Source organism: Perognathus longimembris, chromosome 1, assembly GCF_023159225.1.
Source record: "Perognathus longimembris pacificus isolate PPM17 chromosome 1, ASM2315922v1, whole genome shotgun sequence".
NCBI lineage: Eukaryota > Metazoa > Chordata > Mammalia > Rodentia > Heteromyidae > Perognathus > Perognathus longimembris.
In genome coordinates, this window is record NC_063161.1 from 135,109,656 (window position 1) to 135,125,759 (window position 16,104).

At 43.6% G+C, this 16,104-nt stretch overlaps 1 protein-coding gene across 1 annotated transcript in view; it reads left to right on the forward strand.

Moving 5' to 3' along the window:
- Positions 1–455: 455 nt before the first annotated feature.
- Positions 456–16,104, forward strand: part of Tmeff1 (transmembrane protein with EGF like and two follistatin like domains 1) — a 77,252-nt gene continuing 61,603 nt past the window's right edge. The window contains exon 1 of the mRNA XM_048338149.1: positions 456–701. Within this exon, the coding sequence (XP_048194106.1) occupies positions 512–701 (190 nt within the window). The 5' untranslated portion in view covers positions 456–511. The remainder of the gene's footprint in view (positions 702–16,104) is intronic.

Below are 16,104 nucleotides of genomic sequence, written 5' to 3' on the forward strand. Positions count from 1 at the left end.
CCCCCGCTCCCGCCGGCTCCGTCACGCGCCCCTCGCCGGGTGGGCCGGGGTCTTTTGTGACGCGGTGGCTGACGGGTGCGGACACAAAGGGAAAGCGAATCGGCGAGGGGTGGGGGGCGGGCCTTGGCCTCGCCTGAAGACCCCCGCCCCGCCGTGCGCGCGCCGGGTCTCCGCTCAGCCTCCAACCCGCGCGCCCGTGCGCGCGCTCCCCGCCTTGCGCTCCCGCGACCCTCGCGCGCGCGCGTGCACACACACACACGCACACACACACGCACGCGCGCACACACACACGCGCGCGCGGTGCCCACCGACTCTGTCCCGAGCGAGCGCAGCCCAGCCCGGGGGCCTGGCGAGTGCCGCGGGCGGGGCGGGCGATGCCGAGGGGCTGCTCGGGGGCGCGGCGCTTCCCGTGCTAGGAGGCGCCCAGACGGCGGCGCGGCGCTCGGGGCGCACGGCTGGATGCTTCTGGCCTGCAGCTCCCTGTACTTCCCGCCGTCCAGGGGCGCCAGCCATGGGCGCCGCGGCCGCCCTGGCGCCGCTCCGGCTGCCTGCTGCGCCCCCGCTCGCTTTCTGCTGCTACACGTCGGTGCTTCTGCTCTTCGCCTTCTCCTTGCCCGGGAGCCGCGCTTCCAATCAGCCTCCCGGTGGCGGCGGCGGCGGGGACTGTCCCGGTGGCAAAGGCAAGAGCATCAACTGCTCAGGTAGGACCGGCCGGAGCCCGCCCCCGGGGGCCCGCCCTCCCTCCTACCCTCCCCTCCCCGCCACCTTTGCCGCCCGCCTCCCACGGCTGGACTTGGGGAGCGCCCCCAGCGTGTGTGTGTGTGTGTGTGTTGGAGGGGGGGGGGTGTCCCAGGAGCCGGGGCGGGAGGGCAGGGCTGAGGGATGGGGAGTGGCCGTGCGTGCGTCCCTGGGTGCCCGGTGGCCCGGGCGAGGGCGGCTCCGTGTGCGGTGCCCCAGTGAGGCCGGGACCCACGAGAGGGAGCACGGAGCAGCTCGAGTGATCTGATCGTGTGTGTGTGTGTGTGCTAGCGGGAGCGCGTGTTTGTGTTGTGAAGACTCAGGAGGGAGTATGGTCGGGATCTGTGTGTGTGTGCGTGTGTGTGTGTAGGTGTGAGGGGCGGGAGGACTTGAGGCAAAGGGCTAGAGTAGTGACCATGTGCCGGGGAGGCTCCTCCTTAGGTCTCCGGGGCCTTGGAAGGGTCATGAGGGTGAAGGGAATTGGTGGCACTGAGGACTGGGGGGCTTATGTGTGTGCATGTCTTTTGGGTTCACAAGCCGGAGGGAGGGAGTGTCACACAGTTTTGTGGATCTGGGTAGGGGAAAGTCCCAGGCCCCAGGAAATGACCCTGTGTTTTTGTGTTGCTGTGTGTGGCTGGATGGTGCCTGGGGCTCAGGCAGCCACCCCTGGGCTAGGCATTGAAGAAGAGAGGTTAGAGTCCAAGAGTCATCCTCCATTGAGGATGGATGGGGTGCCTGGGACTCTTCTTGTGTGTTGTTTGGGTGTAGAAAGTGGTGACTAGGTTCCTAGCAGTACCCCTGTGTGTAGGAAAGTGTATCCTGAATTATTAGGGTGGTGTGGAAAGCAAAAAAAAAAAAAAAAAATGATGCTGAATCCCCTGCTTGTGTTTCTTTGCTGGAGAGCCTGAGATTGGCAGCCTGGGGAGCAAGGGACTGACCTCTCCCCTCTCTTCCAAGGCCGCCTGCCCTCCCACAGCTGTTGGAAACAAAGAGCTTGCTGGGGCTTTAATGGATGACACTGGGGAGGAGGGGACTGACTGGGCAGTAAAGTTCCCTCTTCCTTTATAAAGGAGTCCCAGAGGAGCCCAAGGATTCAGGCCCCGGGGCAAGGAGAGGCAGCCAGGTCTCATTTGTGAGTGGGGGTGAGGTAAGGGAGTAAGTGTGTGTGTGTTGGGGGGGGGGGGGGGGGAGGAACTTGGGAATGTTCTTGTTGAGCTGGCCTAGCAGATGCTCATTGGTCATCAGCCAATCTTTTGCTCACTTATCTTTTTATTGGCTCTGAATCCTTTACTGGTCCTCCTCTTTAACAGGGCGGGGGAAGGATGGACACAAGGCCTCTGGGAATCTGCTGGTTCACCTGGCATGCAATCTTTGTACCTTTGGGCTAGTGAAGAGATGTTGTTTCTGAGGGAGGGAAGAAGGGAGGGAGGAGCAAGACACTCTCAAGCACAAGGCTCCTATATCCTATGTGGAGAAAAGCTTATGGCCTTGTGTTTAGGTTTCAAGGCTTCAGAACCCTTTAATAGTTTTCACATGGTGTGTTTTATGGGAGGGGAGGGGTTTTGAGAGCACTTTACAATTCATGTCCATTGAAAGCATTTCCATCCATGAAATCGAATATTTTTCTAATAGTAAGTGGCATATGAAATAATGCTTTAATCAGTAATCACACGTTAGGAATAAAAGCCACTTGTGTATTGGAGTTATTATTTTTTTTGGTAACAGATATTGGTTATCAAACTTGTAAATGATCATACTGTGTCAAAATATTTTATGGGCTAATGTGCTGTGGTTATTTGTTCTTGCTAAGCTAATTTGTCCTGAGCAAAATGTAGTGTTGATGGATGATTGTGAGTGTACTTTCCAATTCTTTGATGCATAGGACAGGTTTTTAAAAGGGATCTAGAGGACTGGAGATGAACAAGATTTGGAAAAAGGGGACTCATGTAGGTAGAGGTCATGGCCATTACCACATAGCTATGCTATTTTGGGGGCAAATTAGTTAATTTTCCTGTTTCTTCTTTTGTTAAAAGAGAGATTTGGATTGTATAATATCTACTCCTCTTAAGGAACATTTGTCACTGATATGTCAATAAATTAGGTAGATCAAATAAAACACTTCCTAATGCTAAGATATATTTAAAGAACTCTAGGTCTAAAGCCTAGAGCTTTAAATGGTATTTGTAGATTCTGGTTACAACTCTGTAATGGCTAAGAAAGAATGATAAGAAAAATATGAATTTTCTTTAGTTGGTGAATTTGAGAACTATCTTAACTAGTTTGGATATAAGCATCTGTTAATGCAGCTTGAGTTCAGCCTTTTATTAGCTTTTAAAAATTTTAATTTAATTTGATGACAGAATCTCATATCCGACTGGAAATCCTCCTGCCTCAGCCTCTTGAATGCTGTGATTACAGGTATATACTGATGTACCTGTTTTTTTTTTTTTATGAGCAACTTTTGTTATCTCATCATGTTTATGAATTTTGAAATCTCAATGCTGTCCTTGACTCCCAGTTGTCAGTTTTAGTTTTGGACTATCCTTTTTAGCTTCCTGTGACCTATATGGAACCTGTAATTCTGTTGGGCTGTGTTGTATTGGTTCATTCAGAGTGTTTTGACCCTTGCAAATGTGAAGAGAAAGGTAATAGCTTTATTAGATTAATAGGAGTTTAATCTATAGATTGTGGAAAAGGATGGATGCCTGTGGTGTTTTACTGGCAACTGCCTACCAAGTTGGTTGACATTGACATGTTAGCCATCAGATGCTTAACTGGCTATGCAGTCCTCTTTTGAGTTTCTGCTGTACAGAACATATTCTATTTTGCTCACCACCCTATCACAAAATGGTTTGGTTAGACCATCTTGTTAGTATTAGTAATGTAAATATCTGTGTCATCTTCCATTTTAGTGGGATAACAAATGGAGAGCCTTCCTTCATGAAGAGCCTATGGTGGCTTTCTCTTTTAGCTGTATTCAAAGACTTTTGTTAGTCTACAGTTTATCAGCAGATCTGTGGCAAGCTTACCCATAGATGAGGTTTCTCTGCCTGTTCCTTTATTAAACATGGTGGATGTGTTCCTACATTTGTGATAATTCTGACTTTTTGTCAAAATAGTTTAAATAACGCCCAGGAATCTAAAGGTTTTCTTTTTCATTTTTTTCTGGGGCCTGGGTGTAATGACTCAAGCTTGTAATCTTAGCTACTTGCAAGGTGGAAATCAGAAATTCTATCTTCATCAATGGTTAGGTACAGTGTAGGACCACAGGTTAGGCCTGGCTCTGGCCATAAATTCAGACTTAACCTTGAAGATAACCCAAAAGGGCTGGTAGAGCATGAGGCCCTGAGTTTAAACCCTAGTCCTGCCCCCACCCTCTTTTTTTTTTTTTTTTTTTTCAGTATCAGGGAATCCAGTTTGAATGAGAAGCAAATGCTTTTGAGCTCTATATTCCATTACTATTCACTGTCCATGATACTTAGATGCTAGCTCCGTTTTGTCTTCCCAGTTTTAAGTCATGTTCCTTGATGAAGACAAGCAAAGAAACTGAATGAGTCTGCCTGGCACTTCATCTGTGTGTGTGTGTGTGTGTGTGTGTGTGTGTGTGTGTGTATGTATGTGTATGCATGTGTTGGTACTGGGGCTTGAACTCAGGGCCTAGGTGCTGTCCTTTAGCACTTTTTGCTCTATCACTTGAGCCACAGCTCCATTTCCAACATTTTAGGGGCTAGTTGGAGATAAGAGTCTCATGAACTTTTCTTCTTGGGCTGGCTTCAAATGGCAATCCTCAAATCTCAGCTAGGATTACAGGCATGAGCCACTGGCACCTGGCTTGTCCTTCATCTCTTGATATTTCATCTCCCTATAGTAATGGGCCTTCGTTTATCCGTTGTTCTAAACAATACCCCTTTTACCCCTTTTTTGGTTCTTGCTTCAGTGTTCCAGTCATTCTGGACTTTAGCTTATTGCTGTTAAAAAAATCTTGAGTTGTAATTTTTTTCCCCCCAGTCCTGGGGCTTGGACTCAGGGCCTGAGCACTGTCCCTGGCTTCTTTTTGCCCAAGGCCAGCACTCTACCTCTTGAGCCACAGCACCACTTCTGGCTTGTTCTGTTTATGTGGTGCTGAGGAATGGAATCCAGGGCTTCGTGCATGCTAGGCAAGCACTCTACCACTAAGCCACATTCCGGTCCAAGTTGTACATCTTTTTATTGATGTTTACTTAAAAAAATTTTAATTTTGAGAAAATTCTCCGAGTGTCAAAAATAAAAAAGGTTTGATGGGCTGGGAATATGGCCTAGTGGCAAGAGTGCTTGCATCACATACAGGAAGCCCTGGGTTTGATTCCCCAGCACCACATATATAGAGAATGGCCAGAAGTGGCCCTGTGGCTCAAGTGGCAGAGTGCTAGCCTTGAGCAAAAGGAAGCCAGGGACAGTGCTCAGGCCCTAAGTTCAAGGCCCAGGACTGGCAAAATAAAAAAGTTTGAGATGATATTTGTAGCTAGGTACTGATGGCCCACACCTGTAAATCCTAGCTACTAAGGTGGCTGGGATCTCAGGATTGTGGTTCAAAGCCAGATCATGCAGGAAAGTCTGTTAGGCTTTTTTTATTTTTAAACAAATTGTTATTATAAAAGTGATGTACAGAGGTGTTACAGTTAAATAAGAGTATATTGCTCCCTCCCAGTTTTCTCCTCCCATCCCACCCACAAGTTGTACAGTTCAATTTCAACATAGTGTACAGTGAGTAGAACTGCTGCATTTGTTCACCCTTTGTCCCTCCATTTTTCTGCCCCCCCCCTTTAGTCTCCCAAAGACAGACTCATCTCTCATTAAGCATGAAAAACCTGGAAGTGGACTGTGGCTCAAATGGGAGAACACTAGCCTTGAGCAGAAAAATCTAAGGACACATCCACACCCTGAGTTTAATTCCCAAAGCACTCTCTCTCTCTCTCTCTCTCTCACACACACACACACACACAATATTTGTGAATAAAGATGAATTCAGGAGGCCTGATGTGACTCCCCCCCCCCCCCCCCCCCCGCACTTTCCCCACTTGTAACAGGAATGAATGGTCCTTTTTGGCTTGAGGGTGTTTGAGAACAAATGAAGTCCATGTTATAAATTAAAATGCCACCAGTATGTGGCATGTGGTGATAGATGCCAGATGGAGAATTGAAACTAGGTTTTAAAAATATCACAGAAGTTAGAAGTGAGTCCTCTAGATTGTTACTTGGAGGCAAGAAGGGAATAAATGGTGGCATAAAATGTCAGATTAAGAGAAGTTCCTTGTTAGTGGCAATTCAGGATTCTGGGGAACAAAAAGTGCTAGTGGTGGAATCTTGTTACAACACTGGTATGTAAAATGTGGATATTAGTTAATGTACTTAGTGATCCTTGATAGAAGGCCTGCCTTAATATTCAGCTACTCTACCAGATTCAAAGGGAAATGCCTGAGAGGCCAACCTACTCTCAAAGGGCCCATTAATCCCAACAGAAGTGCTTAGTCTCTTATATATAGTGAAAATTTCTGCTTAATACAGTTTTTTGAACACAAATACATATGCATATATACATATGTATATTTATAACATCCTTACATACATAATACACGTATGTATGCATATGTATATATATTATTATCGTTAAGTAGTTGTACAAAGGAGTTTCAAGTTAGGTTGAGTATAGTGCATCTTGATCAATGCCACCCCTTCCATTGTTCCACAAAGGTGTTTCCCAAGCCTGTCCATTCTCTCAAGCTGACAGAATGTTTTGAAAAGTTCACAGTTATATAATTTTGTTTGTTTTGTTTTTGTTGCCAGTCCTGGGGCATGGACTCAGGGCCTGAGCACTCTCCCTGGCTTCTTTTTGCTCAAGGCTAGCACTCTACCTCTTGAGCCACAGCGCCACTTCTGGCTTTTTTGTATATATGTGGTGCTGAGGAATCGAACCCAGGGCTTCATGTACATGAGGCGAGCACTTTACCACTAGGCCATATTCCCAGCCCCACAGTTATATAAGTATTCTAAGTATATCCATTAAAGTTGGATATCACTATTTTTAAATTTAAGAACATTTTCTTCACCTTCAAAAGAAACCCTATCCTTATTCACCGCCCCCCCCCCCCCAACTCCTATCTGCTACTAATCTTTTTTGTTTTTTTTTCCCCTGAGGATTTGCCTACTCTGGATATGCAAGTAAATGCAGTCCTCTCCTGTGCAGTTATTTTGTGTCTGGCCTCTTTTTCATTTTGTGTTCAGTGTTCATGCATGTTGTAACATGTATTAAAACTTCATTTATTTTTATGGCAGAATAATGTTCTGTTATATAGATAACCACATTTTGTGTATGCATTCCTCCATCAACGGATATTTGTTTTGTGGGGTACATATCTTTTCAGTCCTTTGTGTATATTTAGGAGTGGAATTCCGGGATCACAATTGCAACTCATATGTTTAACAGTTGATGAGTTGCCTAACTACTTTTCAAAGTAGTGTACTATTTTACATTCCTACCAGCAAGATTTGAAGGTTCTAGTTTCTCTGTAGCCTCTCCAGCACCCCTAATATCTGTCTTTTTGTTTATAGCCATCCCGATAGGTGTGGATTATGTATTAGTGTAGCTTGTTTTTTTCTTTTCTTTTTAGTACTGGAGTTTGAACTTGGGACTTTTGCCAAGCAGGTACTATTACTATTGAGCATCATTCCTACAGCCTCGATGTTTAATTATTTTTGAGGCAGAGTCTTGCTTCCTGCCCTGTTGGGGGACTGGGCTGCAGTTCACCTGTATTACTATACCACCAGCTCTTGGTTGAGAAAGGGTCTTGGGAAACTTTTCTGCTCAGGCTAGCCTTGAGTCAAGATCCTACCAATCACACTCTTCCAAGTAGCCAGGATTACAGGCAAAAGCCACTGCCCTACATACAGCTCAGTGTGGCTTCTTTTTGCACTTGAGCCACAGCGCCACTTCTGGCCATTTTCTGTATATGTAGTACTGGGGAATTGAACCGAGGGCTTCATGTATATGAGTTGAGCACTCTTGCCACTAGGCCATATCCCTAGCCCCTTAGTGGTTTGGATTTGCATTTTCATAATTACTAACAATATCAAGTGTCTTCCCATGCTTATTGGTCCCTTATATATTTTGTTTGGAGCATGTATTTGACATCTTGGACTCATCATTTCTTTCTTTCTTTCTTTCTTTTTTTTTTTTTTGCCAATCCTGGGGCTTGAAGTCAGGGCCTGAGCACTGTCCCTGGCTTCTTTTTGCTCAAGGCTAGCACTCTGCCAACTTGAGCCACAGCACCACTTCTGGCCATTTTCTATATATGTGGTGCTGAGGGATCGAACCTGGGGCCTCATGTATATGAGGGAAGCACTCTTGCCACTAAGCCATATTCCCAGCCACTCATCATTTCCTTAATACACCATGCCAGCCAATTCCCACAGCAGGCACACAGATGCTCCGGCTGGTAGGGTAGCTCTGGTTTGCCTGTGAGTCATTTGCTTTCTGTGCTTACCAAGAGGCAGTTGTGTTTGTTTTCAAACTTATTTTTGCCAATGGCACTTGAGAGTATAATTTAATAAACATTACTCAAATTAAGAAATGCAGATATAAAAAGTTATTTTATGAGGTGCTTTGGAAAGATGATAAAGCAGGAGGCAAAAAGAATTGCCTATGAACAAACAGGACTTGTGATCAAGACAACCACAACAAAATTGGGGAACCCAGAACAGTATTTGGAAGGATTGTCCAGAAAATATTACAAGTATTTCTAAGTCCCTGCTTTACTTTAAAAGTAAGGGAAAAGTAAGTGTTCAACCAAGAGCTGGTGGTGTGTAACTGTTACCCTAGCTAGGAATAAGCCTAATACAGGTGAACTGCAGCCCAGTCCCCCAACAGGGCAGGAAGCATAGATAATGGATTTTATCTGAGGTTTAAGAAATTGAGAATTGAATGGAGAGACAAAGGGTGAACAAATGAAGCAGTGGTATTCACTAGACACTATGTTGAAAATGAACGATATAACTTGTGTTTGGGATGGGAGAGAAAAACTGGGAGAGAGCAAGGGAAAGGGTGACATTGTCCTAAAAGAAATGTACTCTTTACCTGACTTGTGTAACTGTAACCTCTCAGTACGTCACCTTACTAAAAACAATGAAATATTAAAAACATGAGGAACTGCAGACTCTTATTCAAAGAAAATGTTTTGGTTCTACATTGAGTAATGAATATACATTTGTATATTTGAAGTTTAAATAGGTATGTACCATTTGCAAATGATAAAATGATATTCTGCTTTAATCGACCTTTTTTTTTTTTTTTTTTTTTTTTGGTGTTGGTACTGAGGTTTGAGCTCAGGGCCTAGGGGCTGTTCCTTTGCTTTTTTTGCTTAAGGTTAGCACTCTACCATTTGAACCTCAGCTCTACATCTGGCTTTTTGGTGGTTAACTGGAGATAAGAGTCTCTTGGATTTTCCTGCCTGGGCTGGCTTCAAATCTTGGTCCTCAGATCTCAGTCTCCTGAGTAGCTAGGATTACAGATGTGAGCCATCAGTGCCCAGCTTTTAATTGACTTTTTTGATAGACTTAACGTCGATTACTCTTGTGTATGTTCAAAGGAGGATTTCCACTGTGTAAGATGTCCAGGGGAGAAAAAGAATGAGATACAGTGTTGAAGAAATGATTAACTCTGACTTGTAGGACTAAAAAATATACTTTCCCAGAGTGAGTGGCACTTGAGTGGGGCTTAATGGAAGAGTAGAATGTCAGTTGAAATCCTAGGTACAACTTTCGCCTGAGGCCTTTGCTGTTGATGTTCCTTTTGCAATCTCCTTGTCCCAGTTATTTACCTGTTCAGCATCTTCAGGTATTCAGTCTAATGTCACCTTCATAATGATGCCTTAAAATTACAGCCTTCTCCACACTTCCACAATGCGGGTCTGCTCTCTCACCTGAATATTCATTTTTTTCTGGCACCAGAGCACCTGTAGTTCTGTGAAGGCAGGGATTCTTGTCTGTTTTTTCTTCACTCTTCAGTAGCACCTAGAATAATATCTGATACGGTTAGTTGGCCATTGTAGGTTTATCTGTGGATTGGATTATTGACTGTTAGTTGGGAGGGATATTCTGGGTTGACTGGCTTTAGAAATGGCACCTGAGTGGAAAGGGAAGCTAGCATTTCTGGAGTACTGCCCTAGTGTGTGTGGGTAGATGCAGAACATGAGGTACAAGTTGCCACCATGTTAGTGGAAGGCGTTCAGTGAATTGTAAGGTTTGGCATGGGCTCTGAAGACAGAGGGAGGCTTCTAAAGAGTTTGAGTGACGTGGTGGTTTTAGAAAGCAGCCTGGACTTAGTGAGAAAGAAATGGAGAGGAGACTGGCCACATGGTAAAAGAGGAAAATGGAGATGGGGATGACTGACACAGCTCGTGTGTCTTGCACAGTATTTAAGGAAACATTCTGCTGGTTGTTAAGCATTAGAAATGCAGAGGTTCCATAGCCGGGCACCAGTGGCTCATGCTTGTAACCTTTGTTACTCTGGAGGCTGAGATCTGAGAATCTAGGTTCAAAGCCAGCCAGGGCAGGAAAGTCTCTCTTATTTCCAACTCAAAAGTCAGAAGTGGACCTGTGGCTCAATGGTAGAACACTAGCCTTGAGCAAAAGAGCTCAGGGATAGTGCCCAGGCCTTCAGTTCAAGCCCCAGTACATGCATGCACACACACATACATGCATGAGAGAAAGAAAGAAAAAGAAATCTAGAAGTTTCACTTTAAAATAAGAATTCCTGCCTTAGATTGGATTCTTTGTAGACGAAGAGGTACTGACTGGCACCTTTGAATGCTCATTTCTAAAATGCTCCAGATCTGTCTAGCGAGGCTCAAACTCTTCACCGTGTTGGTCCCCAACCTGTCAGCCTCTTTGCCTTTTCCTCCCTTAGCTGCTTGGCCTCCTGATGAACAGTTTGGGTGAATGAATGGCAGTAGGTTTAATTTGGAGGAGAGTCAGGTTGGTGTGCAGTCTTTCATTCCTGTTATTCACAAGGACCCTGATGGATGCAAATAATTCTTTCTGCAGTGCCCAGCCCTTCCTATGTGAACACCCCTCTTGCCTGTACTTGTCGTATTTACTGTTCTCTGTTTTTCTCCAGACTCTGCACGTAGCACCTTCTTCCTACTCTCCCAAAGGCAGGTCAGACAACTGCCAAGGGCCATTTTAGTCAGAACAAACAGGGCTGTACAGTGGAAAGTGTTTTAGCATATTTGCATCTCCCCCAGAAAGAAACTTCATATTCATTAGTGTTACTGGATTCTCTGGGAGTCCCTAGGGACTCTGCTTGGCCACCTGACCCCATAAGCCATCAAATAGGTGGGCAGTGGTGAAGGGCAGAGCAAAAGGCCTCTCCTTAGCAGCAGAGGGCAGATTGATGTCCATTGATACCCAAGTTTGTATTTGAGGGGCTGAAAGGAACTTTGAGATTTTATAGACCCCCCCTCTGCCCAAGGCAATGATTGGGGATTTGCATGGCTGACCCTGTGGAACTGGTTGATCTTTAACTCTATTCTGGGAGGTGGCTTCACTCAGTCTTGGAGGAGGCTGTTGGGGTCTGCAGATTCCCAGGAGTTGGAGGCTCCTGCTTCACGTGGGTTAGCTTTGGTTCCTGTCTTGGCAGTTACTTCCTCTGGTAGTGGGACATCACTTCAGTTCTCAGAGGTTAATTTAATCTTTTGTCATGAAGAAGTTTATCAGTCAGTCCTGTTCTTCCTGGAATCCCAGGAATTATGGCTGGGGAGAGTGACTCAGAAGGAAAAAGAAAAGTTACAGATGGGTAGATGGAGTCAGAGAGGATGGAATGGAGTTACGTTGGTGACCCAGTCTTCCTTCCTTAGCAATCCTGATCACCATCTCTGCTCTTCCCAGCCATTGACAGAAACTAATCTTTTTGCTGTTGTAGACTTGTCTATTATGGACATTTGATATCAATGGAATCAGGTAATATGTGGCTTTTGATTTCTTTCACATAGCATAATGTTTTAAAGCGCAATTCATGTTGGAGCATGTGTTTGAATGCCATTCTTTTTTGTGGCTGAATAATATTCCTTTGTATGGCTAATGATATATTTTATTTATCCATTCATCTTGTGTGTATGTGTGTGTATGTGTGCGTGCGAGTATGCGCACACTGGTACTAGAGCCTGAACTTTAGGGCTTTGTGCACTTGCTTGGCTTTTTGCTCAAGGGTAACGCTCTACTGCTTAAACCACACTTTCACTCTAGCTCTTTACTAGTTAATTGTAGGTAAGAGTCATGGATTTTTCTGTTTGGATTGGCTTCAAACCATGATCCTCAGAATTCAGCCTCCTAAGTTGGTAGGATTACAGGTGTGAGCTACCAGAGCTGGCTGTCCACTCATCTTTTATTGCTATTTGAGTTATTATCACTTTCTGGCTACTATAAATAGTGCTACTCTGAATATTAATGTACAGGCTTTGTGTGTGTGTGTGTGTGTGTGTGTGTGTATGTGTGTGTTTTCCATTTTCTTGGGTGGATATCCCCCCATCCCAACTGGGAAACTGCCAGACTCTTCCATAATGTCTGTGCCTTGTTTACATGTATATAAGCAGTCCATTTTCTAAGTCCTTACCAACATTTCGTACTATCCTTTATTGTAACCAGCATTTTTTTTCAAATTTTTATTATCAAACTGATGTACAGAGAGGTTACAGTTTCATACTTTAGGCATTGGATATATTTCTTGTACTGTTTGTTACCTTGTCCCTCATACCCCCCTCTCCCCTCCCCCTTACCCTTTCCCCCCCTGGGGTGTTCAGTTCACTTACACCAAACAGTTTTGCAAGTATTGCTTTTGTAGTTGTTTTTCTTTTTTTACCCTGTGTCTCTCAATTTTGGTATTCCCCTTCAATTTCCTAGTTCCAATACCAGTATACACGGTTTCCAATATACTCAGATAAGATTACAGATACAGTGTAGGTACAACCACAGGAAGGTGATACAAGAACATCATCAATAATAGAAGCTACAGATACACATGGGACGTTGAAAGTAGTTACAACTGTGATATAACAATTGTCTCCATAACATGGAGTTCATTTCACTTAGCATCATCTTATGTGTTCATAAGGGTATAGCTATTGGGCCTTGTGATGCTCTGCTATGACTTGCCTAAACCTGTACTAATTATTCCCAATAATGGAGACCATAGAGTCCATGTTTCTTTGGGTCTGGCTCACTTCACTTAGTATAATTTTTTCCAAGTCCTTCCATCCTTACAAATGGGACAATGTCATTCTTTCTGATAGAGGCATAAAATTCCATTGTGTATATGTACCACATTTTCCTGATCCATTCATCTACTGAGGGGCATCTGGGTTGGTTCCAGATTCTCGCTATGACAAATTGTGCTGCGATGAACATTGTTGTGCTGGTGGCATTACTGTGATTTTGTTTGTGGTCTTTTGGATAGATACCCAAAAGTGGGGCTGCTGGGTCATATGTAACCAGCATTTTTAAGTTCATGTGTGTTGTCTCTCCTTTGCCCTACATTTGGTTTTTAATGAATTAAACATTGTAATTCCCCATCCCCTTTTGTGTGATACTGGAGTTTTGAACTCAGGGCCTGGGGCTTGCTAGGTAGATGTTCTACCACTTGTGCCACATCCAGTTTATTTTTTTTACTTAGATCTACTGTTTTAACTGAATTATTTTCATTTTGCTTATTAATTCTAATATTAGTGCCTCTTGAGAAATGAGGGATGTCATTCTTTTCATGTATTTTAAAATCCTTAATTTTATTCTCAGTGTATGCTTTTATTTTATTAGGTAATATTTATTGTTAATCCTTTGTTACTGTTCAGATCCATTTATTTTTGTTTGTTTTTTGTTTTTTTGCCAGTCTTGGGGCTTGGGACTTAGGGCCTGAGCACTGTCCCTGGCTTCTTTTTGCTCAAGGCTAGCACTCTACCACTTGAGCCACAGTGCCATTTCCGGCTTTTTCTATATATGTGGTGCTGAGGAATCTAACCTAGGGCTTCATGTATATGAGGCGAGTACTTTACCACTAGGCCATATTCCCAGCCCCCCATTTAGTTTTAAAAAGTATCATGTACCTCTTTTTTTCAACGCATTTAGGTTCTAGTGTCCTTAACACACTCTTCTATCTTCAGAAACTTTGACAATGCTTGGTTTTCAATCATAGCTCCAGTCTTCTTATTTTTGTGAAATGATTTCTGTGGCTAAGAAAAGGGGAGAGGGGAAGTACTTCTTTTTGTTATTATTGTTGTTATAAAAGCAGTATATGATCTATGTAGAAAATTTGAGGAATATGAAAAATATAAAGATGAACTCTGTAATAATTGCCATTCTCTTTTATAATCTCTTATTTATGATAACATTCATTTTATACCAGAAATTTTTTTTTTTTTGCCAGTTCTGGGGCTTGCACTCAGGGCCTGATCCCACAACACCACCTCCAGCTTTTTTGTATAGGTGGTGCTGAGGATTTGAACCCAGGGCTTCATGCACGCTAGACAAGCACTCTACCATGAGGCCACATTCCCAGCCCTCATCATTTTTTTTAAAACCTTCCCAATGGTGGACATCGTCATTCTAGTCTACAATGCTTATGAACTCTATGAACATTAACAATAAAACAATTTCTCCCAGGCTGGGTGATATGTGCATTTCTTTCCTTTTGCTTATTCTAATCTATTCCCTATTTTTCTCTCATTTCTTTCCTCCCCCGCCCCTGCCCTGCTGCCCTTGAGTTGCTTAGTTTGCTTTCATCAGTGTCCGTTGCAGCTGTATAACTTCTGTTCCTAACTTCACAATGGGTCTTGATCTTCTTTCTGGTCCACTACACATGTTTCTACTAATACTTTAGTGTCTGCATTGTCTTTAATAATTTATGTAATTCCCAACAGATGGATACTTAGATTAATTTCCACTTTGCTGTTGTAAAAAAAGGAATGCTTGCATGCAACTAAAGTCCCAGCTTACTTGGGAGATCGAGGCAGAAGGATCCCATAAGCCCAGGAGTTCTAGGCCAGTTCATAGCCAGACCCTGTTTCAGAAAAAATGAAGTCAAATAGTCACAATGCTGTGCATATATATTTTTTGTATGCCTTTTCTTTTCTCTGTCATTTCCTAGAACTGGAATTGTTGCATAAAAGAATAAAGACAGAATTTTAATGCATATGAGAGGTTTGCTATAGCTAGAGTATTGATTTTTTTTCCCCCTCACACCTTTTCTTCCACTGGTGCTAATAAAGAAAAATAGTAGCAATACTTAATAGTGTCATGCGCTCCTCTAAATGCCTCTCCTACCTGTCTTCAGTCCTCCATCAGCATTATAGTAGTGGCTGTGCTGTTGTCTCTGCTTTAGATGCTGGAGGTAGTTAATGACCAAGGCCTCACAGCTGCGAAGCGGAAGAGCCAGGATCCCAAACCATGGCGCTTCCTAAAAACACCAAATTATGACACATGATCATTTGAACTTTGTCTCACAATTTTTCCCAAATTAAAATAGCATCATTGTCATATCTGATTTCTATTAGGTATGATAATTCAAATCAAATACAATTCACTGCAGTATGCCATTTAGTGGCTTTTATACATTCACACTATTGTACAACCATCATCATTATCTATTACCTAAGAACATTTCCATCACCCCAGAAAGGATCTCTGTTACCATTAACCATCAGTCCTATTATCTCCACCCGGTTTCCTGGCAACATAGAAATTTCGTGTCTCCATGTCCTTGTGTGTTCTGGATATTCTATAGAAACCAGACAGTACATATGTAGCTTTTTTATGCCTGACTTCTCTTTGTCTTAACACGTAGTATTTTAAAGTTTTTCTCATGCTGTAGCATTAATGTAATCTGGGCTCTACTGCCTAATGCCGGTAAATCTGAGTGAGATCTGAGGGGTGAGGTTTGAAGCCAGCTCAGGTGGAAAGTCTGTGAGACTTTAATGACCAAAAAAACCCAGAAGTGGAGCTGTGGCTCAAGTGCTAGAGTGCTAGCTCTGATTAAAAAGCTCAGGGGTTGCTTCCAGACCCTGAGTTCAAGCTTTAGGATTGGAGTACCTGTGTGTGCACGAGCATACACACACATGGAAGAAATAGTATAATGGGCTGAGAGTGGCAGCTCATGTTTGTAATCCCAGTTACTCAGAAAGTGGAGATGGGAATGGTTGTAAAATTTTAGAAAGTCCTCTTCTCAACCAATAAACTAATAAACTGAGCATGGTGTTTCACATCTGTAATCCTAGGTATGAAGGAAGTATAGCCCAGAAGATCTTGGTCAGAGTCTTGTCTGGGCAAAAAACAAGAGACATATCTAAA